General features: G+C 44.8%; 1 protein-coding gene across 5 annotated transcripts in view; it reads right to left on the reverse strand.

Moving 5' to 3' along the window:
• LOC110492475 (coiled-coil domain-containing protein 71) overlaps window positions 1–26310 on the reverse strand; it is a 53495-nt gene that overhangs the window by 8113 nt on the left and 19072 nt on the right. For 3 of the 5 annotated variants that reach the window (XM_021566824.2, XM_036947485.1, XM_036947486.1), the window contains exon 2: window positions 11646–14205. The exons of the other annotated variants lie outside the window; for them this stretch is intronic. In XM_021566824.2, coding sequence (XP_021422499.1) covers window positions 13126–14178 — 1053 coding nt within the window. In that variant the 5' untranslated portion in view covers window positions 14179–14205 and the 3' untranslated portion in view covers window positions 11646–13125. Of the gene's footprint in view, window positions 1–11645; window positions 14206–26310 lie in introns of those variants that run through there. 5 annotated transcript variants of the gene reach the window in all.

A 26310-nucleotide genomic window follows, 5' to 3' on the forward strand; every position in this document is an offset into this window, starting at 1 on the left:
TGAGCTAAACGACTACCGCCCAGTAGCACTCACTTCCGCCATCATGAAGTGCTTTGAGAGACTAGTCAAGGACCATATCACCTCTACCCTACCTGACACCCTAGACCCACTCCAATTTGCTTACTGCCCAAATAGGTCCACAGACGATGCAATCTCAACCACACTGCACACTGCTCTAACCCATCTGGACAAGAGGAATACCTATGTGAGAATGCTGTTCATTGACTACAGCTCGGCATTCAACACCATAGTACCCTCCAAGCTCGTCATCAAGCTCGAGACCCTGGGTCTCGACCCCGCCCTGTGCAACTGGGTACTGGACTTCCTGACGGGCCGCCCCCAGGTGGTGAGGGTAGGCAACAACATCTCCTCCCCGCTGATCCTCAACACTGGAGCCCCACAAGGGTACTCCCTGTTCACCCACGACTGCGTGGCCACGCACGCCTCCAACTCAATCATCAAGTTTGCGGACGACACAACAGTGGTAGGCTTGATTACCAACAACGACGAGACGGCCTACAGGGAGGAGGTGAGGGCCCTCGGAGTGTGGTGTCAGGAAAATAACCTCACACTCAACGTCAACAAAACTAAGGAGATGATTGTGGACTTCAGGAAACAGCAGAGGGAACACCCCCCTATCCACATCGATGGAACAGTAGTGGAGAGGGTAGCAAGTTAAGTTCCTCGGCATACACATCACAGACAAACTGAATTGGTCCACTCACACAGACAGCATTGTGAAGAAGGCGCAGCAGCGCCTCTTCAACCTCAGGAGGCTGAAGAAATTCGGCTTGTCACCAAAAGCACTCACAAACTTCTACAGATGCACAATCGAGAGCATCCTGGCGGGCTGTATCACCGCCTGGTACGGCAACTGCTCCGCCCTCAACCGTAAGGCTCTCCAGAGGGTAGTGAGGTCTGCACAACGCATCACCGGGGGCAAACTACCTGCCCTCCAGGACACCTACACCACCCGATGTCACAGGAAGGCCATAAAGATCATCAAGGACATCAACCACCCGAGCCACTGCCTGTTCACCCCGCTATCATCCAGAAGGCGAGGTCAGTACAGGTGCATCAAAGCTGGGACCGAGAGATTGAAAAACAGCTTCTATCTCAAGGCCATCAGACTGTTAAACAGCCACCACTAACATTGAGTGGCTGCTGCCAACACACTGACACTGACTCAACTCCAGCCACTTTAACAATGGGAATTGATGGGAAATGATGTAAATATATCACTAGCCACTTTAAAACAATGCTACCTTATATAATGTTACTTACCCTACATTATTCATCTCATATGCATACGTATATACTGTACTCTATATCATCGACCGTATCCTTATGTAATACATGTATCACTAGCCACTTTAACTATGCCACTTTGTTTACATACTCATCTCATATGTATATACTGGTCTCGATACCATCTACTGTATCTTGCCTATGCTGCTCTGTACCATCACTCATTCATATATCCTTATGTACATATTCTTTATCCCCTTACACTGTGTATAAGACAGTAGTTTTGGAATTGTTAGTTAGATTACATGTTGGTTATTACTGCATTGTCGGAACTAGAAGCACAAGCATTTCGCTACACTCGCATTAACATCTGCTAACCATGTGTATGTGACAAATAAAATTTGATTTGATTTTGTACATTTCAATGAAACATGGTGAAGCCCCAAAATTGCCCTCGCTAGAAGCATGTGTTTCAGACATAAGGAAGTGGATGGCTGCAAACGTTCTACTTTTATACTCGGACAAAACAGAGATGCTTGTTCTAGATCCCAAGAAACAAAGAGATCTTCTGTTGAATCTGACAATTAATCTTAATGGTTGTACAGTCGTCTCAAATAAATCTGTGAAGGTCCTTGGCGTTACTCTGGACCCTGATCTCTCTTTTGAAGAACATATCAAGACCATTTCAAGGACAGCTTTTTTCCATCTACGTAACATTGCAAAAATCAGAAACTTTCTGTCCAAAAATGATGCAGAAAAATGAATCCATGCTTTTGTCACTTCTAGGTTAGACTACTGCAATGCTCTACTTTCCGGCTACCCGGATAAAGCACTAAATAAACTTCCGTTAGTGCTAAATACGGCTGCTAGAATCCTGACTAGAACCAAAAAAATTGATCATATTACTCCAGTGCTAGCCTCCCTATACTGGCTTCCTGTCAAAGCATTACATGGGCTTGCTCCTACCTATCTCTCTGATTTGGTCCAGCCGTACATACCTACACGTACGCTACGGTCACAAGACGCAGGCCTCCTAATTGTCCCTAGAAATTCTAAGCAAACAGCTGGAGGCAGGGCTTTCTCCTATAGAGCTAAATTTTTATGGAACGGTCTGCCTACCCATGTCAGAGACGCAAACTCGGTCTCAACCTTTAAGTCTTTACTGAAGACTCATCTCTTCAGTGGGTCATATGATTGAGTGTAGTCTGGCCCAGGAGTGGGAAGGTGAACGGAAAGGCTCTGGAGCAACGAACCGCCCTTGCTGTCTCTGCCTGGCTGGTTCCCCTCTTTCCACTGGGATTCTCTGCCTCTAACCCTATTACAGGGGCTGAGTCACTGGCTTACTGGGGCTCTCTCATACCGTCCCTGGGAGGGATGCGTCACCTGAGTGGGTTGAGTCACTGATGTGATCATCCTGTCTGGGTTGGCACCCCCCCTTGGGTTGTGCCGTGGCGGAGATCTTTGTGGGCTATACTCAGCCTTGTCTCAGGATGGTAAGTTGGTGGTTGAAGATATCCCTCTAGTGGTGTGGGGGCTGTGCTTTGGCAAAGTGGGTGGGGTTATATCCTTCCTGTTTGGCCCTGTCCGGGGGTGTCCTCGGATGGGGCCACAGTGTCTCCTGACCCCTCCTGTCTCAGCCTCCAGAATTTATGCTGCAGTAGTTTATGTGTCGGGGGGCTAGGGTCAGTTTGTTATATCTGGAGTACTTCTCCTGTCCTATGCGGTGCCCTGTTTGAATTGAAGTGTGCTCTCTCTAATTCTCTCTTTCTTTCGCTCTCTCGGAGGACCTGAGCCCTAGGACCATGCCTCAGGACTACCTGACATGATGACTCCTTGCTGTCCCCAGTCCACCTGGCCGTGCTGCTGCTCCAGTTTCAACTGTTCTGCCTTATTATTATTGGACCATGCTGGTCATTTATGAACATTTGAACATCTTGGCCATGTTCTGTTATAATCTCCACCCGGCACAGCCAGAAGAGGACTGGCCACCCCACATAGCCTGGTTCCTCTCTAGGTTTCTTCCTAGGTTTTGGCCTTTCTAGGGAGTTTTTCCTAGCCACCGTGCTTCTACACCTGCATTGCTTGCTGTTTGGGGTTTTAGGCTGGGTTTCTGTACAGCACTTTGCGATATCAGCTGATGTACAAAGGGCTATATAAATACATTTGATTTGATTCCCAATTCTCTATTATTCCAAAATCTCTCCAAATCTCCCAGTCTACCGGGTCTTCCAGTTTCCCCAGTCTTCCAAATCTCACCAGTCTTCCCAAATCTCATCAGTCTCCAGTCTCCCAAATCTCCCCAGCCTTCCCAAATCTCACCAGTCTCCCAAATCTGCCCAGTCTCCCAAATCTGCCCAGTCTCCCAAATCTGCCCAGTCATCCAAGTCATCCAAATCTCAGCAGTCTTCAGAATCTGTCTCCCCAAATCTCCCCAGTCATCCCAAATAACCACAGTCCTCCCAAATCTCCCTAGTCAATCCACTCATCCAAATCTCCCCAGTCTCCCAAATCTCCCCAGCCTTCCAAATCAGCCAGTCTCTCCAGCCTTCCAAATCAGCCAGTCTCCCAAATCAGCCAGTCACGCCAGCCTTCCAAATCAGCCAGTCTTCCCAGTCTTCCAAATCAGCCAGTCTCCACCGCCTTCCAAATCAGCCAGTCTCCACCGCCTTCCAAATCAGCCAGTCTCCCAAATCAGCCAGTCTCACCAGCCTTCCAAATCAGCCAGTCTACCAAATCAGCCAGTCTTCCAAATCAGCCAGTCTTGCCAGTCTTCCAAATCAGCCAGTCTTGCCAGTCTTCCAAATCAGCCAGTCTTCCCAGTCTTCCAAATCAGCCAGTCTTCCAAATCAGCCAGTCTTCCAAATCAGCCAGTCTTCCAAATCAGCCAGTCTTCCAAATCAGCCAGTCTTCCAAATCAGCCAGTCTTCCAAATCAGCCAGTCTTCCCAGTCTTCCAAATCAGCCAGTCTCCACCGCCTTCCAAATCAGCCAGTCTCCACCGCCTTCCAAATCAGCCAGTCTCCACCGCCTTCCAAATCAGCCAGTCTCCACCGCCTTCCAAATCAGCCAGTCTCCACCGCCTTCCAAATCAGCCAGTCTCCCAAATCAGCCAGTCTCACCAGCCTTCCAAATCAGCCAGTCTACCAAATCAGCCAGTCTTCCAAATCAGCCAGTCTTGCCAGTCTTCCAAATCAGCCAGTCTTCCCAGTCTTCCAAATCAGCCAGTCTTCCCAGTCTTCCAAATCAGCCAGTCTTCCAAATCAGCCAGTCTTCCAAATCAGCCAGTCTTCCAAATCAGCCAGTCTTCCAAATCAGCCAGTCTTCCAAATCAGCCAGTCTTCCAAATCAGCCAGTCTTCCCAGTCTTCCAAATCAGCCAGTCTTCCCAGTCTTCCAAATCAGCCAGTCTTCCAAATCAGCCAGTCTTCCAAATCAGCCAGTCTTCCAAATCAGCCAGTCTTCCCAGTCTTCCAAATCAGCCAGTCTTCCCAGTCTTCCAAATCAGCCAGTCTTCCCAGTCTTCCAAATCAGCCATTCTTCCCAGTCTTCCAAATCAGCCATTCTTCCCAGTCTTCCAAATCAGCCAGTCTTCCCAGTCTTCCAAATCAGCCAGTCTTCCCAGTCTTCCAAATCAGCCAGTCTTCCCAGTCTTCCAAATCAGCCAGTCTTCCCAGTCTTCCAAATCAGCCAGTCTCCCCAGTCTTCCAAATCTCCCAGTCTTCCAAATCTCCCAGTCTTCCCAAATATCCCAGTAGTCCCAAATCTCCCAAACCTCTCCAGTCCCATTTAGCCAGTTAGTCTCCAAAAACTCTCCAGTCTTCCTAATCTCCCAGTTTCACCAGTCATAGAAATCTCCCAAACCTTCCCAGTCTTCCAAATCAGCCAAACTCCAGTCTCCCAAATCTCCCCACTCCTCCCAATTTTCCCAAGATTTCCAAATAATTCCCACACCTCCCGTTTTCCAAAATCTCCCCAGCCTTCCCGGTCTTTAAAATGTCCCTTGTCTAACCATTCCTCAAGTCTCCCAATTTCTCAAAATCTCCCCAAATCCTCTCCAAATCCTCTCCAAATCCTCTCCAAATCTCCAAAACCTCTCCAAATCTCCAAAACCTCTCCAAATCCTCTCCCAAACCACCCCAGTCTCCCAAACCACCCCAGTCTCCCAAACCACCCCAGTCTCCCAAACCACCCCAGTCTCCCCAGTCATCCAAATCTGCCTTTCTCCCCAGACTTCAAAATCAGCCAGACTCCCAGACTTCAAAATCAGCCAAGTCTCCCCAGTCTTCCAAATCTCCCAGTCTCCCAAATCTCCCCACTCCCCCCAAATTTCCCAAGATTTCCAAATACTTCCCCAGTCTCCCAAATCTCCCCACTCCCCCCAAATTTTCCAAGATTTCCAAATACTTCCCAGGGTAGCCTAGTGGTTAGAGTGTTGGACTAGTAACCGGAAGGTTGCAAGTTCAAACCCCCGAGCTGACAAGGTACAAATCTGTCGTTCTGCCCCTGAACAGGCAAGTTAACCCACTGTTCCTTGACTGTCATTGAAAATAAGAATTTGTTCTTAACTGACTTGCCTAGTTAAATAAAGATAATATAAAATCTCCCGTTTTCCAAATTCTCCCCAGTCTTCCCAGTCTTTAAAATCTCCCCAGTCTTCCCAGTCTTTAAAATCTCCCCAGTCTTTAAAATCTCCCCAGTTTAACCATTCCTCCAGTCTCCCAGTTACCCCAAACCTCTCCCAGTCTCCCAAACGTCTCCCAAACCTCTCCCAGTCTCCCAAACCTCTCCCAGTCTCCCAAACCTCTCCCAGTCTCCCAAACCTCTCCCAGTCTCCCAAACCTCTCCCAGTCTCCCAAACCTCTCCCAGTCTCCCAAACCTCTCCCAGTCTCCCAAACATCTCCCAGTCTCCCAAACATCTCCCAGTCTCCCAAACATCTCCCAGTCTCCCAAACATCTCCAGTCTCGCAATTCTCCCCAGTCTCCCAAAGCTCTGTTACACATCCTCCCAAATCTCTCCAGTCGCAGTTTCACTGTCCCAACTATGTGTACTTAGACTTGCATGGCTTGGTCTTTGAGACAAGCATATGCTACTGGCAGGACCAGGTAGCCACTGACAACAGAGGTTGTACCTGGGCACACTAAACTGAGAAAGGCCAGGGCACATCTCCCCAATCTCATAAATCTCCAGAATTCTCCCGTCTTCCATAATCTCCCCCGTCTTCCCAGTATCCCCAGTCTATCCAGTGTTCCAAATTCTTCCCAATTATCCCGTTGTCCAAAATCTCCCATATTTCCCAAGTCTTCCCATACCTCCCATTCTTCTGTCTCCACAAATCTCTCCAGTCTTCCCAAATATCCCAGTTACAGTTTCCCAAACCTCCAGTCTTCGTCTTTCCAAACCTCCCCAGTCTTTCCAAACCTCCCCAGTCTTTCCAAACCTCCCCAGTCTTTCCAAACCTCCCCAGTCTTTCCAAACCTCCCCAGTCTTTCCAAACCTCCCCAGTCTTTCCAAACCTCCCCAGTCTTTCCAAACCTCCCCAGTCTCCAAGTCTTCCAAATAACCCAAATCTCCCTGTCATCCCAATCTGCAAGTCTCCCCATTCTCCCAAATCTCCCAGTTACAGTCTACATCTCTCCAGTGTTCCAAAACCTCCCCAATTCTTCCATATTCAAAATCTCCCCAGACATCCCAGTCTCCCCAGTCTTCCAATTCTCCCAGTCTCTCAAATATCCCAGTTACAGTCTCTCAAATATCTCCATTCTCTTACATCTCTCCATTCTCCTACATCTCCCCATTCTCCTACATCTCCCCATTCTCCTACATCTCTCCATTCTCCTACATCTCTCCAGTGTTCCAAAATCTCCCCATTTCTCCCTTATTCCAATTCTCCCCAAACCTCCCCAGTCAGTCAGTCTTCCCATAGCTCCCCAGTCAGTCAGTCTTCCCATAGCTCCCCAGTCAGTCAGTCTTCCCATAGCTCCCCAGTCAGTCAGTCTTCCCATAGCTCCCCAGTCAGTCAGTCTTCCCATAGCTCCCCAGTCAGTCAGTCTTCCCATAGCTCCCCAGTCAGTCAGTCTTCCCATAGCTCCCCAGTCAGTCATCTTCCCATAGCTCCCCAGTCAGTCAGTCTTCCCATAGCTCCCCAGTCAGTCAGTCTTCCCATAGCTCCCCAGTCAGTCAGTCTTCCCATAGCTCCCCAGTCAGTCAGTCTTCCCATAGCTCCCCAGTCAGTCAGTCTTCCCATAGCTCCCCAGTCAGTCAGTCTTCCCATAGCTCCCCAGTCAGTCAGTCTTCCCATAGCTCCCCAGTCAGTCAGTCTTCCCATAGCTCCCCAGTCAGTCAGTCTTCCCATAGCTCCCCAGTCAGTCAGTCTTCCCATAGCTCCCCAGTCAGTCAGTCTTCCCATAGCTCCCCAGTCAGTCAGTCTTCCCATAGCTCCCCAGTCAGTCAGTCTTCCCATAGCTCCCCAGTCAGTCAGTCTTCCCATAGCTCCCCAGTCAGTCAGTCTTCCCATAGCTCCCCAGTCAGTCAGTCTTCCCATAGCTCCCCAGTCAGTCAGTCTTCCCATAGCTCCCCAGTCAGTCAGTCTTCCCATAGCTCCCCAGTCAGTCAGTCTTCACATAGCTCCCCAGTCAGTCAGTCTTCACATAGCTCCCCAGTCAGTCAGTCTTCACATAGCTCCCCAGTCAGTCTTCACATAGCTCCCCAGTCAGTCTTCACATAGCTCCCCAGTCTTCACATATCTAGATTCGGCTTTCTATTTCGCAACAAAGCCTCCTTCACTCACACCACCAAACTTACCCTAGTAAAACTGAATATCCTACCGATCCTAGACTTCGACGATGTCATCTACAAAATAGCTTCCAATACTCTACTCAGCAAATTGGATGCAGTCTATCACAGTGCCACCCGTTTTGTTACCAAAGCACCTCATACCACCTACCACTGCGACCTGTATGTTCTAGTCGGCTGGCCCTCGCTACATATTTGTCGCCAGACCCGCTGGCTCCAGGTCATCTACAAGTCTATGCTAGGTAAAGCTCTGCCTTATCTCAGCTCACTGGTCACAATAACACCCACCCGTAGAACGCGCTCCAGCAGGTATATCTCACTGGTCATCCCCAAAGCCAACACGTCGTTTGGCCGCCTTTCCTTCCAGTTCTCTGCTGCCAGTGACTGGAGCGAATTGCAAAAATTGCTGAAGCTGGGGACTTACATTTCCCTCACTAACTTTAAACATCAGCTATCTGAGTAGCTAACCGATCACTGCAGCTGTACATAGTCCATCTGTAAATAGCCCACCCAATCTACCTACCTCATCCCCATATTGTTTTTATTTACTTTGGTGCTCTTTTGCACGCCAGTATCACTAGTTACACACCATCATCTATTCATAATTTGCTCATCCATCACTCCAGTGTTATTCTGCTAAATTGTAATTACTTTGCTACTATGGCCTATTTATTGCCATACCTCATGCCATTTTCACACACTGTATATAGACTCTTTTTTTCTACTGTGTTGACTGTATGCTTGTATATTCCATTTAACTCGTCGTTGTTGTTGTTGTTGTTGTTGTTGTTGTTGTTGTTGTTGTTTCGGTAGCACTGCTTTGCTTTATCGTGGCCAGGTCGCAGTTGCAAATGAGAACTTGTTCTCAACTAGCTTACCTGATTAAAGCCTTCACAAATCTCCCCAGCCTTCACAAATCTCCAAAATGTCCAGTCTCCCAAATCTCCCCAGTCACCCAAACCTCTCCAGTCATCCAAATCATCCCAGTCCTCCAAAAACTCCCAGTCTTCCCAGTTGTTATCTCCCAGTATCCCCAGTCTCCAAAATCTCCCAGTTACAGTCTCCCAAATACTTATTCTCGCAATTCTCCCAATTCTCCCCAGTCTCTGTTATACTGTACGAACCGTGTGTACTTAGACTTCCATGGCTTGATCTTTGAGACAAGCATATGCTTTTGATTTGATGCTACTGGCAGGATCAACCAGGTAGCCACTCACAACATAGATGTACCTGGGCACACTAAGCGGAGAACGGCCAGGGCACGGTCTAACAAACCTCCCAAATCTCCCCCACTCTTTCCAAATCTACCCAGAATCCCAAATCTCCCAGTTAGAAAGTCGTCCAAATCTCACAGCCTCCCCCAGTCGTCCAAATCTCACAGCCTCCCCCAGTCGTCCAAATCTCACAGCCTCCCCCAGTCGTCCAAATCTCACAGCCTCCCCCAGTCGTCCAAATCTCACAGCCTCCCCCAGTCGTCCAAATCTCACAGCCTCCCCCAGTCGTCCAAATCTCACAGCCTCCCCCAGTCGTCCAAATCTCACAGCCTCCCCCAGTCGTCCAAATCTCACAGCCTCCCCAGTCGTCCAAATCTCCCCAGAATTGCCGAATCTCCCAAGTCTCCCCATCGCCCCAGTCTCCCCATCGCCCAAATGGATTCTTAGTCTTGCTGCTTCTATACTTAGGTATTCACATCCACACCACCAGCAATGATCACAGTGCAGCCAGCCTGAGAGGTACATATGTTTGAGGAAATCTGTGTTCGGCGTAATCAATTAACAGCACTCACCCATCTCAGCTGTTAGACTCTCAAACTTCTCAATGGCTTCTCCTGTCAGTGCTCACTACCTGTAGATCAACGGGCGGTGGTGGACAAAACCCCTAAATAATGTTATAGATTGAAAAACTCAGCTAACACAGAACTGATTGGGGTATTCATTCAGAGACAACTCTTTCACACCAGAGTTAGTCCCGACAGCTCTCATTCACTCAGTACTTAACAGTAATATCTCATCTAAATTTCAATCCTGTTATTATTCCAAATGTAATTTGTTGAACTCAGCTTCCCACTTACCTAAATTACAAATCTCTTAGAACTAATAATATAAAATAAAACGTGCTCAAAAACACCTTGTGCAATTACCAGTGGCTACAGACCACATCGACACTTATAAATGCCTAGACAGCTGTCAGCGGGGCTTTTCCATGGTACCGTTACTTGCCCTCACTCTAGTCTGGTCTATGAGACAAGCTCTAGCCTTCTTAAGACTAATAGTACCTTCATTTTTGTTTAGTTTTACAAAACATTTGTATTTTTAAATCTTTTAAATTGACTTACTGAAATTCAGTTGCAGTGTCCCTCAATTGTCCACGGATGATGCGTCCCCTCCTGGGCAGCTCGCAGTAAGGGTCCTTGTCTGTTGGTCAGACAGGAATTTCCCCTCACGCTTTATAAAGTGCACCAGCGGTTTTCCCTCGCAGGCCCTCACTGGAAAACTCCGCAGGCAGAACCAATCATTTAGTTTGTGATGCCAAATTGTCAGGGAAATCACCAGGGACACCTGAAGTCAATCTTAAATTAATCATTCTTTATTAACAGCAAGCTGGAGCGGTAACAAACTCAATGCACCATAGTACACTACACGTCAGTCAAGAGCTCCAACAGGGCAGTCCAGTTAGTTCTTATATACTGCTTAAACAGACAAATTATATTCGCATGAGTTACATTATTCATAAAATCACCATTAACTTTTGGTGCATGCATGTGAGCGACCAATACCTCATGAGGCTTCCCTCCAAGCTTAGACCTTGAAACTGAGATATCCGGCCTCAAAACAATGTTCTGGGCGTACAGAATTGCCAATACTGATGAGGATTCTCCCAGGCACGGTCAGTCACTTGCATGAACCCAGTCAAATTGGTTATTAGAGAAGCAAACATTTCCCTTCACACTGCTATTGACCAACTGGGTTCGAACCCACGTCTCCTGTGTGTCACAACACTATGTAGGCTTAAGTCTGTATAGGATTTAGCTTGAACGAACGTAACTATTCAGGTTTCAGGCAAAAGTACCAGTCATTGGGTGTCCCGAGTAGCGCAGCAGTCTAAAGCACTGCAGTGCTTGAGGCATCACTACAGACCCGGGTTTGATTCCGGGCTGTGTGGCAGCCGACTGCGACCGGGAGACAAGAGGCAACGCACAATTGGGCCAGCGTCGCCCGGGTTAGGGGAGGGTATGGCCGGCTGGGATGTCCTTGTCCCATTTCTCTCTAGCAACTCCTGTGTTGGGCCGGGCACATGCACACTGACACGGTTGCCAGTTGTACGTTGTTTCCTCCGACACATTGGTGCGGCTGGCTTCTGGGTTAAGCAAGCAGTGTGTCAAGAAGCAATACGGCTTGGCAGGGTAGTGTTTCGGAGGACGCAATGGCTCTCGACCTTCGTACAGGTGTTGCAGCGACGGGACAAGACTAACTACCAATTGGATATCACGAAATTGGGGGGGGGGGGGGGAAAGGGGGTAAAAGTAAAGAAATAAAAAGGTACTAGTCATCAGAAACATGGTTATGAGTATAATGACCCATTATTAAAATGTAAATGCCAGGTAATCCAGAGAAAGAAGTGGTCAAAATGCTTTATTTTACAGTTCAACAGTAATTCCCAACACACAATGACCATAACATGTTAACAGATGTCTTTGTTAAGAGTATCATTGTGGTTCATACAAAAAGTTTTAAAAAAAGTTGTTTTTTAAATAGATATAAATTAAGCTACATTGAACATGAAATGTATCTCTACCTCTTCACAAACCTAAAAGTGCCTCAGACATTTTGTTCAAAGCATGTGTGATTTAGAATATGTAGCTAACAGAGACAACATTCTCAGTTGGGGGAGAAGGAGAAAAAAAAAGAAAAGTGCAATTGAGAAGCACCAAAAATATAAATTTGGCACATGAAAATCAAAGCAAGCAAAATATAACCCAACGCAAAAAAAAGCTTTACTCTGCCTTCGATTGAGAATGGAAAGGTCAAGGACGGATAAATCAAATCAGTTGAACCTAATGGAGAGTTGGATACTTGAATAAAAGAAACCAACTGGCATACTTCCTCCAATTACAGAAAAAAACAAGGTCCAAATATCAAATTTCAAAGCTAGAAAATGCTTTAGGAATAGTTCTAAATGTCAGATAATACACAATATAGGCTAGAGCGTTTCCTCCAGAGGCTTTAAAAACACTGAAAACTCATAAGGCCATGTAAATTCTTCTACAAATGAAATGCAGATAATGGAATAAAATGCCTTAAACTTTGTACAAATGAGAATAAAAGCCATAAAATGTTAACATATAGCTAGGATCTCTTAACTGTCATGTCCAAAAAAGAAAAAACTACCTTTATAACACATCAGGAAAACACACCATGTCAATTGCCCCTTTAATCCAACATACAGTAGAAATGACATGACATGACTAAAAAGTGATGTATATAAAATATCTAATATTCTAGCAAATTAATGCTGCATAGTTATACATGACATGGCTTCATTATCAGATGTTTGTATCATTTATAAAACAGATGAATGAAATTTCACAGTGTCCCAAAAACACACGTAAAGAAGGATATACTGCAGGTACAACTCATATGGGGACAGCCATTGCGCCTCACACTTCACCATTCCATCACTCAACAGTCAAGGGGCAGTCTATAGTATGTGCAGTGTAAACAAAAAACTTTAAACCATATTTTTGGATGTTTAGGCAATAACCCAGCGTCCCCTTATCTAAACATATTAACAAAGAAATAGGATTTTCCAAATCTCCAAAAAGCCTCCCAAACAATCAATACTCCCAAGCTGAGCACAGCTAAAAGACAAAGCACTGCCTTGATGAGATGCAACAAACTGATGAAATTTACATGGAGGACAAAAGGACTTTAAGGCTGTGTTCACACAGACCAATTAAAAATATTTTTTCCCCGCAATTATTGGTCTTTTGGCCAATCTGATCAGATCTTTGCCAATAATTGGGTTTAAAAAAAACAAAAACAATTGGGCTGCCTGTGTAAATGCAGCCAAAGATATTACGGCCGGTCACATTGGGTAGGCAATAAGTGGTTGAATCTCTATGACCGGTGACAGATTAACTTGCAGTATCTTCTGGGCTTTCCTCCTCACCTCCTCATCGGTGATCGAGTCATCAACCTTGATCACCTTGAACCTCAGGTTGTTCTCACTCAGTCTAAGGTCTTCAGACTGCTCTTTGACCAGCCAGACCTCATTTCTGGGCCTCTTCACACAGAGTTTGTCTTCAGCCTCGTCAGTCCTTTTCCTTTTCTGGTCCCTCCAGCAAGGCATTCCGTTGCATTCCTTCAAAACCCGGTCGTTTTGCAGTATGGCAGGCACTCCGATGATATTGACTGGGCAGGGCAAAAAGTTCACTCTCCTCAAAGTGACAGATTTTGCTAAGTTTCCGGTACCTTCCGAAGGCTGTACTTGGGTACCTGTTAGAGATAGTGGTCGATGAGAGTTGGGCACAGTCACCTCTCCTGACCATACACCTGTGTGGAACTGCAGTCTCGCTGTGTGGCCTGTAGAGGGTCCAGTGATGTTGGTCAGTCTTATGTATGACTGCATCTGAACAGGCACAACAGCCAAGGTCGGTGGTTGAGAGAGGACAGTCTGTTTGAGAGACTCCTTTGACAGATTTGTCAAAATAATTGTGGGTTGATTCTTCAGGACAACTTTTGCTGCTGCACTTAACAAAGAATAGTTGATTTCAGTCTTCTTGCCATGGGGTTTTCTACCCTTCTTTTTGCCAGGCTTTTGAACCTTTGAGACAGCAATGTCCAGTGTGCTTTGTGTCTTTATTACAGGCCTCAGTACTGCAGTACAAGACCTGTAACCATAAACATCTTTGCTTTTAAGTACAGTAGGCTTGTGACCTTCATCTTTGAGTCCCTCAATAAAAGTGGCCAGTTCTTTCTCAGTATCGAAAAGGTCTTTTGACATAGGACTGAATGCTTTCAGAGTCTCCAGTAGAGTAGTTTGGCCAGCGGAGTTGAAACGTGACCATGACTGGACAACCTTCTCTGTGGCTTCCTTACAATTCATGGCATATACCATCTGTTCTGTAATCTGTAGCATTGGTGATATTGGCGTCCGAGATCAGCCCTGAGGGCAAAAAGAGAATAAACAGTCATAAAAATGTAGACTTCATACTCAACTTCTGTAAATCATTGACACTCAAAACCCTGGATAAGGGAAATCTCAGGTTAAAGTTTCTGATCAAGTAGGCTAACCCAACATTCAACGTACCACCAAAGTGACTACAAACAAAGCTGTATTCATAATCTTGCTGGAGAGGGAGACCTACAAACTCTGAAAAAATGTGTTGTTACATCAGTAAAAAAAAATAAAAAATAAATAAAATAAAAAAAAAAGATAAAGAGCTTTGCCTATTTTAAAACAGATTCAAAACATCTACCAACCATGGGTGACTAACATTAGCTAAAATTCAGTGAGGCAATTCCCACCATAGACTTGGACAAATGATAAATTGACAATTCCAACTGGAATTAATTTTTACAGATCGAGCATTCTTATTCAAATTAGCTCCAAAAAGCACAAGACATATCAAAATTCCTGTCATATTTAATCTGAGAAAATGTAAAATTTGGAGAATGAGAGTTTGCCCCTCAATTGTTTTCGTTCAGATCTGATGGGCATAACATCTGCCACAAAAACAGGTGTATGACCTTTGTCACATAAAGTAGGCTAGCTTTTTTACGGCATTTCAAAACGGAATGTAGAAACAGGAATAACTTTGCATTGCTTGCTGCAAGTTTGCGTCTTGTGCGGCAGCTATACCGCTGCAGTACAGACCGCTTCCATTGAAAAGGTCATTCATTAAGTAGGTCAGCAAGCCAATGCTTACTTAGCTCAGACTGGAAGTACCCGTGACCAGCCGGCATGCTAGCTGATCCCAAAGACATCCAGTCTTTGTGTTAACTCTAGTTTACAGTGGCTCAGAACTACCTCTAAAAAGGCTTCTACAAGCTGCACTCCATTGATCTACGTGTGTGCACGTGAGTAGAGTTAGTTTTTTTGAGGGCAGCAGACTCTTTTCGTTGCATTCCACCCAGAGGTGAAGTCCACCTTGTGTAGTGTATATCCTATATCCACTAGGGGGCTTGGGAGCCAGAGTAGCTAACCAAGCAAGAGGGGCCAAGGCACTCTTTTTGACAAACCACGGCGCTTTCTTCCCCACACTGTCTGGGTGGACCATTTCAGTTTGTCCGTGACGTGTACGCTGAGGAAGCTTTCCACCCTCTCCGCTACGGTCCCGTCGATGTGGATAGGGGGGTGCTCCCTCTGCTGTGTCCTGAAGCCCACGATCATCTCCTTTGTGATGTTGACGTTGAGTGCGAGGTTGTTTTCCTAACACCACACTCCAAGGACCCTCTCCCCCTTCCTGTAGGCCATCCCATTGTAGTTGGTAATCAAGCCTACCACTGTAGTGTCATCTGCAAACTTGATGACTGAGTTGGAGGCTTGCATGGCCAAGTAGTCATGGGTGAACAGGGAGTACAGGAGAGGGCTGAGAACACACCCTTGCGGGGCCCCAGTGTTGAGGATTAGCGGGGTGGAGATGTTACCTAGCCTCACCACCTGGGGGCAGCCCGTCAGAAAGTCCAGTACCCAATTGCACAGGGCGGGGTCGAGACCAAAGGTCTAGAGCTTAATGACGAGTTGAGGGCACTATGGTGTTAAATGCTGAGCTGTAATCGATTAACAGCATTCTTACATAGGTATTCCTCTTCTCCAGATGGGTTAGGGCAGTGTGATTACATCTTCTGTGGACCTATTGAGGCGGTAAGCAAATTGGAGTGGGTCTAGGGTGTCACCTGTTCACTGGACATGCTACCTGTCCCAGACCTGCTGTTTTCAACTCTGAGAAAGCAGTAGAGAGACTCTGAATGATCGACTACGAAAAGCCAACTGACATTTACTACCGAGGTGCTGCCCTGTTGCACCCTCGACAACCACTGTGATTATTATTGGACCCTGCTGGTCATCTAAGAACATTTTGGCCATGTTCTGTTATAATCTCCACCTGGCAAAGCCAGAAGGACTGGCCACCCCTGTTACAGGAATTATATTCCTCTATGTTTTAATACCCAATTAAAATGAATCACTCTGTCAATTCATAAGAACCTGTATGACTCTTATTTGTATAAAATGCAGAGACCAGTCTTAAAGTCAATCAGCAGCTTTTATTCTCGGGAGTACTGCCCATTATACATTTTACCACAGGTTATAAACTGAAAATGACGTCCTTAGTTTTAGTACTAGCCCGTCTCATCTCCGCTCCAGTACAATGGCTGTATGGTTCTCACGTCGTCTCTCCCTATTAAGATAATTTATGAATAGAACCAAGGTCTGCCTGTGTAGATAAGCATTCTATCCAGTCTGGCTATAAGTTCATTAATTTCTACCAAGGAACAGACAGTCATTGTTCTAATTCTTGATTATATTTACACACATTATATTCAGTACTAGGATTATAAAGAAAATTCATACATATACAGTAATATAATAGTATTCTGATTAGTCAGTCCTGATTTAAATGTATACATAATTAGTCATTATTGATAAAAAATTCCCTTAACCCCTCAGCCTGGTTCTTCTCTAGGTTTCTTCCTAGGTTCTGGCATTGTAGGCTGGGTTTCTGTACAGCATTTTGTGACATCTGTTGATGTAAGAAGGGCTTTATAAATACATCTGATTGATAGGGTGGAGGTGACCAGCCAGCTAGTCTGCGCATGCTCTGAGGACGCGGCTAGGGATGCCGTCTGGGCCGGCAGCCTTGCGAGGGTTAACACGTTTAAATGTTTTACTCATGTTGGCTGCGGTGAAGGAGAGCCCGCAGGTTATGGTAGCGGGCCGTGTCAGTGCCACTGTATTGTCCTCAAAGCGAGCAAGGAAGTGGTTTAGTTCGTCTGGGAGCAAGATGGTGTCTGCGATGGCGCTGGTTTTCTTTTTGTAATCCGTGATTGAATGTAAACCCTGCCACATACATCTGAGCCGTTGAATTCTGACTGTCTCTATACGGACGCTTAGCTTGTTTGATTGCCACGGAGGGAATAGCTACACTGTATTCGGTCATGTTTCCGGTCGCCTTGCCATGATTTAAAAGCAGTGGTTCGCACTTTCAGTTTAGCGCGAATGCTGCCATCAATCCAGAGTTTCTGGTTGGGGAAGGTTTTAACCTCTTCATCCTACCCCTCCTTTTTCAAAACATTCTGTTAAAAATCGCGCAACATTTCAGCGTCCTGCTACTCATGCCAGGAATATAGTATATGCATATGATTAGTATGTGTGGAAAGAAAACACTCTGAAGTTTCTAAAACTGGTTAAATCACGGCTGTGACTATAACAGAGCGTGTGTTTCATCGAAAAGCGCAAGAAAAACTGGTCACTGAAAGCTGAAAAAAGTATCCATGTGCCCCTTTCATGTATTGTTTAAAGGAAACCAAATTTAATATGGAGACGGATGCAATTCCTACAGCTTCCACACGATGTCGCCAAAAACGTCATTTCCATTGACAAAAATCCTTTGAGACATTACCAATAGATCCGTCATTCCATCCAGCCTACAACAATCGATTTTGGAAGATTGAAAAATGGACATTGTTTTCTTGAGTAGCTGCTATTGAATACAGATCGCCCAGTGATCAATTTGATCGCTTATTAACGTTTACAAATACCTAAAGTTGGGTTATAAAAGTAGGTTGAAGTGTTTTGTCAAAGAATATAGGCAACTTATATAATTTTTAAACATGAGTGCGTGTTGGAAGAGAGCTTTTTTCCTGAAGCAGACAGGCTATACAAATGGATATTTTGGGCATTCATGGACAGATTTAAATCGGGAAAAATACCAATTTGTGATGTTTATGGGACATATAGGAGTGCCAACAAAGAATATCAAAGGTAATGAATGTTTTATATTTTATTTCTGCGTTTTTGTGTAGCGCCGGCTACGCTAATTATTTTGTTTACGTCGCCTTCAGGCATTTTGGGGTGTTGCATGCTATCAGATAATAGCTTCTCATGCTTTTGCCGAAAAGCATTTTAAAAATCTGAAAAATCTTGTTGGCTAGATTCACAACGAGTGTAGCTTTAATTCAATACCCTGCATGTGTATTTTAATGAACGTTTGAGTTAACGAGTACATTTAGCGTAGCGCATTTGCATTTCCAGGTGCCTACTTGAGACGTCTGCGTCTCAAGTAGGATCAAGAAGTTAATCGTCACCGTGGGTACAACATCACAAATGCACTTGCTTATAAACTCAAGACATCAATGTTATTGTCGGAGGCTATCCGGAACATATCCACGTGATCAAAGCAATCTTGAAGGGTGGAATCAGATTGCTCAGGTCTGTTCAACGCGGGTCCGACTACGGACGTTTCCTGTTTTAGTTTCTGTCTATAAGCTGGGAGCAACAAAAAAATGGAGTCTAAGATTTGACGAAAGGAGGACGAGCTTTTATATGCGTCGTGGAAGTTAGAGTAGCAATGATCCAGAATGCTGCCAGCCCGGGTCGCACATGCTGACATCATTTAGGAAGTCTTGTTATCAGATTAGCTTTGTTAAAATCCCCAGCTACAATAAATGCAGCCCCAGGATGTGGTTTCCAGTTTACATAAAGTCCATTGAAGTTCTTCCAGGGACGTCGAAGCGTCTGCTTGGGGGGGGGGGGGATACACACGGCTGTGGTTATAGTCGAAGAATTCTCTTAGTAGATAATGCGGTCGGCATTTGATTGTAAGGAATTCTAGGTCAGGTGAAAAAAAAAGGACTTGAGTTGCTGTATGTTATGATCACAAAGACTAGTTAATCATAAGGCATACACCCCCGCCCTTCTTACCAGTGAGATGTTTGTTTGTTGGTGCGATGTGTGAAGAAACCAGGTGGCTGTACCGACTCTGATAACGTATCCCGAGCGAGCCATGTTTCTGTGAAACAGAGAACGTTACAATTTCTACAACTATTGATCGGATTTCGTCTACCTTGTTGTCAAGAGACTGGACGTTGGCTAGTAGTATACTCAGGAGTGGTGGGCGATGTGCCCATCTATGGAGCCTGACCAGAAGACCGCTCCGTCTGCCCTTTGAGGTGTTGTTTTTGGGTCGCCTGCTGGGATCCGATCCATTGTCCTGGGTGGTGGACCAAACAGAGGATCCGCTTCGGGAAAGTCGTACCCCTGGTCGTAATGTTGGTAAGTTAACGTTGCTCTTATATCCAATAGTTCCTCCTGGCTGTATGTATTGAGACTTAAGATTTCCTGGGGTAACAGTGTAAGAAATACATTTAAAAAACGACTGCATAGTTATCTAAGAGCGCGAAGCGAGGCGACCATCTCTGCCGGTGCCATGGTGAAAGGTGTTCACAACTTTCGGATGTCTGTTGCACGATTTTACGACTTCCTTCACTGGCTTGCCCCTCTGTGTTGTCTGTTCACAATAGTATGCTTTATCTTGGCCAGCTCGCAGTTGCAAATGAGAACTTGTTCTCAACTAGCCTACCTGGTTAAATAAAGGTGGGGGAAAAAAAAAAAAACATCTTGCAGAAGAAAACTCACAGCTTACCCGTAAGGGCTGCAGAAAGTCTGTCTGTGACCTTTCGGTTTTTGGCGAGCGGCAGCACACCAAGTATTGCTGCGAGTTGTAACTCATAAGCTAGGAATGTTTCTGCCATCGTCACAGAAGTGTGCCAGGCTATCTGGCATGTCCCGAAGGAGGATTGTGTTGCTTATCCCTCCATGGCACACTGGGCAGATTGAGGATTGTTGGACAGAAAACATGTTCGGTTCTGACATCCGGAAAACCTGGGCAGCGATTACTACAACGGCTTTTTGCCAATGGTCCTCATGGCAGTCTGCGATGCAAGGTACGAACCATATCCAGGTAGGATACGCTAAATACATGTCACTATACACACAAAAATTATACCAATAGTTGTTGATATGCTTCACATAAACGTGATCTGGCATCCCAATAAGAGGATGGGGGCCTATGTCCAAAGCATAGGCTACACAGTTGTTACAGTACACATATGATAGTATTGAACAGGAAGGCTATGGAAACACTTATTTTATTCAAGGTTTCATCTAGCCTTGATGCCGAGAAGATCTACAACTACCGCCACTCAAAATCCAAAATAATTTCAGAGAACTGCTTTGGGATCCTTGCTGCAAGATGGAGGATCCTGGGACAAGCCCTTGAGGTTCCCCCGGAGAAAGCGGAGACCATTGTGAAGGCCTGCGTGGCCCTCCACAACTAACGTCGACCACAGACTGACAACACAGATTCATCAACAGGGTAGATCCAGTCCACACCCACTGTGGACCTGCTTCCAGGAGAGTGATACAAGGGGACACCAGCTTCCCAGACCTAAGAAACATGTCAGCATAGAGGGAAAACAATTGTGCGCAACAACCTCAAGGACTACATCCTCACACCAGCAGGTCAAGAACTACCCATCCCGGATACGGGTTTCAATTCGACAACATACGGTGTTCGCCACAAACATTCCTGAAAAGTGTCTCACATGCTTCAAAAGCCTAGAATCTTGCTAATCCAACTGCGTTGTTATATTTAAAAAAGTATTAATTGCGAAAGAATACGCTGCGATTATCTGAGCACAGACACCCATATCAAACTACTTATTTCAACCAGCACTTGCGTAACAAAATCAAACTGCATTGAAATAAATCGTTTACTTTGAAGATCTTGCTCTGGTTGCAATCCCAAGGATAATTGTTACACAATGAATGGTCTTTTGTTTGGTTAAATCCATTTTTTATAGCCTAACAAAACATTTTGTGAACGCTTATCTCGTTGAATTTCGTGTCATTCAACTTGACGTAACATCCTAAGTAAATAGACAGACTTTCCCTGACTTTATCCAGTCATGTTTGGTTTCCTTGCAATCAACTGTTTGTAACACAACCAAACCTGATGGGTCATTTTGTGGGACATATTGACCCGGAAAAAACGATTGGAAGACAATTGACGAGCCCATTGTGCACCAATTATATGACCACTGTCTCGTTGATTGACTGTATTTTAACCCAATGACCACTGATCGTCTTGAAATCTAGCTGGGTAGATAGCCAATGAGCAGAGGTAAACGGCAATATCCCATGGTTCTTTGTTGTAAGACAAACCTTTCCATTGAGGACCGTTCTTTTGCCATTGCCAATTCAACCGTGAAGGAGCAAAGCTTATTACGTACAGCAGTATTTCGGTGACTTGCATCTTCAGCTGTTTATTTATCCAACATCATGGCGAATAAGTCAAGGAAAGCTAATTCTAAGACTAGATATACCAATGTAGAAACAATTTGAGGAAATTGATCGTGGAAGTGAGACAGATCTGCTTTTTGAAGACTCCATTAGCTCCCATAGCTTTGATTTTGAAACTGAGGCATATTTTTTGAACGGAGAGGACATTGTTTTGGACTGGTAAGTTGCTCTCATGCTGATGCCGTTGTTTGAAATCAATATAAAATATTACGTGATTGTTTTTACATTTTATTTGCAATATATAAAGATGTAATGAAATGGGTAAGGGACACATTAGCTAGTCATTGTGAGTGAGGGTCCGTTTGTTTGTATGAGAACGACCATAGCCTATGTCTGTATATATATATATAAAAATGGTATGGTGTAGAATGTATACCCATACATCTCAACACAGCCAGCATGCTTCCTCCAATCTGTCTACATTAGAGGGAGCATGGTCTACCAGCTGCTGTTCCACCCCACATGAAATAACCTATTTGAGGCAGGCCCACAACAATGGCCAAAGTGAAATGGAACAGCACGTTATGTTCCCTGTACTCTCTCACGTGTGTGTGTGTGTGTGTGTGTGTGTGTGATATATATATACACATACACACATACACACATACACACATACACACATACACACATACACACATACACACATACACACATACACACATACACACATACACACATACACACATACACACACACATATATATATATCAGTGCCTTGCGAAAGTATTCGGCCCCCTTGAACTTTGCGACCTTTTGCCACATTTCAGGCTTCAAACATAAAGATATAAAACTGTATTTTTTTGTGAAGAATCAACAACAAGTGGGACACAATCATGAAGTGGAACGACATTTATTGGATATTTCAAACTTTTTTAACAAATCAAAAACTGAAAAATTGGGCGTGCAAAATTATTCAGCCCCTTTACTTTCAGTGCAGCAAACTCTCTCCAGAAGTTCAGTGAGGATCTCTGAATGATCCAATGTTGACCTAAATGACTAATGATGATAAATACAATCCACCTGTGTGTAATCAAGTCTCTGTATAAATGCACCTGCACTGTGATAGTCTCAGAGGTCCGTTAAAAGCGCAGAGAGCATCATGAAGAACAAGGAACACACCAGGCAGGTCCGAGATACTGTTGTGAAGAAGTTTAAAACCGGATTTGGATACAGAAAGATTTCCCAAGCTTTAAACATCCCAAGGAGCACTGTGCAAGCGATAATATTGAAATGGAAGGAGTATCAGACCACTGCAAATCTACCAAGACCTGGCCGTCCCTCTAAACTTTCAGCTCATACAAGGAGAAGACTGATCAGAGATGCAGCCAAGAGGCCCATGATCACTCTGGATGAACTGCAGAGATCTACAGCTGAGGTGGGAGACTATCCATAGGACAACAATCAGTCGTATATTGCACAAATCTGGCCTTTATGGAAGAGTGCAAGAAGAAAGCCATTTCTTAAAGATATCCATAAAAAGTGTCGTTTAAAGTTTGCCACAAGCCACCTGGGAGACACACCAAACATGTGGAAGAAGGTGCTCTGGTCAGATGAAACCGAAATTGAACTTTGACAACAATGCAAAACGTTATGTTTGGCGTAAAAGAAACACAGCTGAACACACCATCCCCACTGTCAAACATGGTGGTGGCAGCATCATGGTTTGGGCCTGCTTTTCTTCAGCAGGGACAGGGAAGATGGTTAAAATTGATGGGAAGATGGATGGAGCCAAATACAGGACCATTCTGGAAGAAAACCTGATGGAGTCTGCAAAAGACCTGAGACTGGGACAGAGATTTGTCTTCCAACAAGACAATGATCCAAAACATAAAGCAAAATCTACAATGGAATGGTTCAAAAATAAACATATCCAGGTGTTAGAATGGCCAAGTCAAAGTCCAGACCTGAATCCAATCGAGAATCTGTGGAAAGAACTGAAAACTGCTGTTCACAAATGCTCTCCATCCAACCTCACTGAGCTCGAGCTGTTTTGCAAGGAGGAATGGGAAAAAATGTCAGTCTCTCGATGTGCAAAACTGATAGAGACATACCCCAAGCGACTTACAGCTGTAACCGCAGCAAAAGGTGGCGCTACAAAGTATTAACTTAAGGGGGCTGAATAATTTTGCACGCCCAATTTTTCAGTTTTTGATTTGTTAAAAAAGTTTGAAATATCCAATAAATGTCGTTCCACTTCATGATTGTGTCCCACTTGTTGATTCTTCACAAAAAAAATAGTTTTATATCTTTATGTTTGAAGCCTGAAATTTGGCAAAAGGTCGCAAAGTTCAAGGGGGCCGAATACTTTCGCAAGGCACTGTGTGTGTATATATATATATATATTTTTTATACCTGTTGATACAGGGCTCATATGTGAAACTATTCTAACTGAACATTCTTTCACAGTGGCACTGACTCCGATTAGAAAGCTCTTTCTCTCACAGAAAGCCTTCAGAGAGCAGCTCATCAAGGAGCTTCCTGGCTGGCTACAGCACCACTGCTGGCTACAGCACCACTGCACCAAGCCCTGTCCCTTCTGCTCCTGCCACAAGTGTTCATCTGCCCAAATATATTTGTGCAGGCATGGATGTGCCTAAGGGCCAAAATGGCACAGCATGGAGGCGTTGCTGTGTTGTTTGCAAGATGAAGTCTCCCATCACATGCACAGTGACCCGCTGCTTTACATCAGAAAGACTGCTATAGCATCTGGCCAGAGTTTTGGCAAAGTTGGTGGGGTTATATGGCAAAGTGGGTGGGGGCTAGGGTCAGTGTGTTATATCTGGAGTACTTTCCCTGGCTTATGTGAATTTAAGTCTGCTCTCTTTCTTTCTCTTGGCAGGACCTGAGCCAATGCTTCAGGACTACCTGCCATGATGACTCCTTGCTGTCCCCAGTCCACCTGGCCTTGCTGCTGTTCTAGTTTCAACTGTTCTGCCTGCGGCTATGGAACCCTAAACTGTTCATATTTACTCTTGAGGTGCTGTCCTGTTGCACCCTCTACAACCACTGATCTCCACCCGGCCCAGCCAGAAGAGGATTGGCCACCCCTCATAGCCTGGTTCCTCTCAGGTTTCTTCCTAGGTTTTTGCCTTTCTAGGGAGTTTTTCCTAGCCACCGTGCTTCTGCACCTGCATTGCTTGCTGTTTTAGACTGGGACTATGTAAATAGATTTGATAGAGGACTGAGGGTCTTCCAAATATTGAAAGCGTGTAAATAGTTACCCACGTTTGTGTGTGTAGTGTAATATATATATATATATATATATCTCTCCATATTCCCCCCCCCCCCCATTTATTTTTCTCAAAAAAATGTTTGGGGGGTGGGGGGGGGGGTGGGGTGTGTTAGAATACCATTTTGGTATTTTGTATATAGTTATTTGTTTCAAAATGTATACCTTCACCAATTTGGCCACTTGGTTACATTTGGGCTACTTGTGTGGGACACCTGGGTGACTTCATGATAACTGTCATGTAGCACACTCATTTTGGAAGTTATCATTCTGAAACTTTGCACAAGTACTGTTGCCCTCATATTTTTCACTGAAATTGTCTCCATCATCCTATCTTGTTCATTTTTTTTTTTTTTTTTTTTTTAAATAAAAAAAAAAATGTTTACCCCTTTTTCTCCCCAATTGTTGTAGTAGCTACTATCTTGTCTCATCGCTACAACTCCGGTACAGGCTCGGGAGAGACGAAGGTTGAAAGTCATGCGTCCTCCGATACACAACCCAACCAAGCCGCACTGCTTCTTAACACAGCACGCATCCAACCCGGAAGCCAGCCGCACCAATGCGCCGGAGGAAACACCGTGCATCTGGCCACCTTGGTTAGCGCACACTGCGCCCAGCCCACCACAGGAGTCGCTGGTGCGCGATGAGACAAGCCATCCCTAACCCGGGCGACGCTAGGGCCAATTGTGCGACAGAGCCTGGGCGCGAACCCAGGGACTCTGATGGCACAGCCGGCGCTGCAGTACAGCGCCCTTAACCACTGCGCCACCCGGGAGGCCCATCTTGTTCATTTTAAAGATGATAAAACAATGAAAATAAACTTTTTTTATTTTTGTATCTAAACCAGATCTAGTGTTATATTCTCCTACATTCAATTCACATTTACACAAACTTCAGAGTGTTTTCTTTAAAATGGTACCAAGAATAAGCATATCCTTGGTTCTGTGCCTGAGCTACGGGCTGTTAGATTTGGGTATGTCTTCAGGCGGAAATGGCACAAAGTAGGGGGGTAGCTCTAAGAGTCGCAGAGATACGCTTCCCCTGGCTCAGGCCATCCCCCCACAAAACACACAACCATAAGTTGATTGATTAATTGGAGGCAGCTTGTGTCAATTAAAAAACATTTCCTAGGATTTTCTACCTGAAACGCCTGTGGATAATGCTGTAAATAAAAAAAGAAAAGCAAAGTGCCTCAAAAGCACGGCACCAATTAGAGATCGACACGGTTATTTGAATATGTGAACAGACGTTAGTATTCGATGACTTGAGTTAGAGATATTTTTGGGGGGCCTATTTTAACAATGAAAAAGCAGTCTAGATTACATTTTCCTTTTGAGCTATATATCGCACCAAAAGTTGACGCCTACTCAGTCAAGGTTCTTTATTTTGTTTTATTCTACATTGTAGAAGACATAACATATGGAATCATGTAGTAACTAAAAAAAGTTTGACGAATCTAAAATACATTTTTATTTGTTAACCTTTCTGATCTCCCCATCCCGGATCCGGGATCGTGAATACAGACTCAAGCTCATTACCATAACGCAACGTTAACTATTCATGAAAATCACAAATGAAATGAAATAAATATGCTAGCTCTCAAGCTTAGCCTTTTGTTAACAACACTGTCATCTCAGATTTTCAAAATATGCTTCTCAACCATTGCAAAACAAGCATTT

Source organism: Oncorhynchus mykiss, chromosome 16, assembly GCF_013265735.2.
Source record: "Oncorhynchus mykiss isolate Arlee chromosome 16, USDA_OmykA_1.1, whole genome shotgun sequence".
Taxonomy (NCBI): domain Eukaryota; kingdom Metazoa; phylum Chordata; class Actinopteri; order Salmoniformes; family Salmonidae; genus Oncorhynchus; species Oncorhynchus mykiss.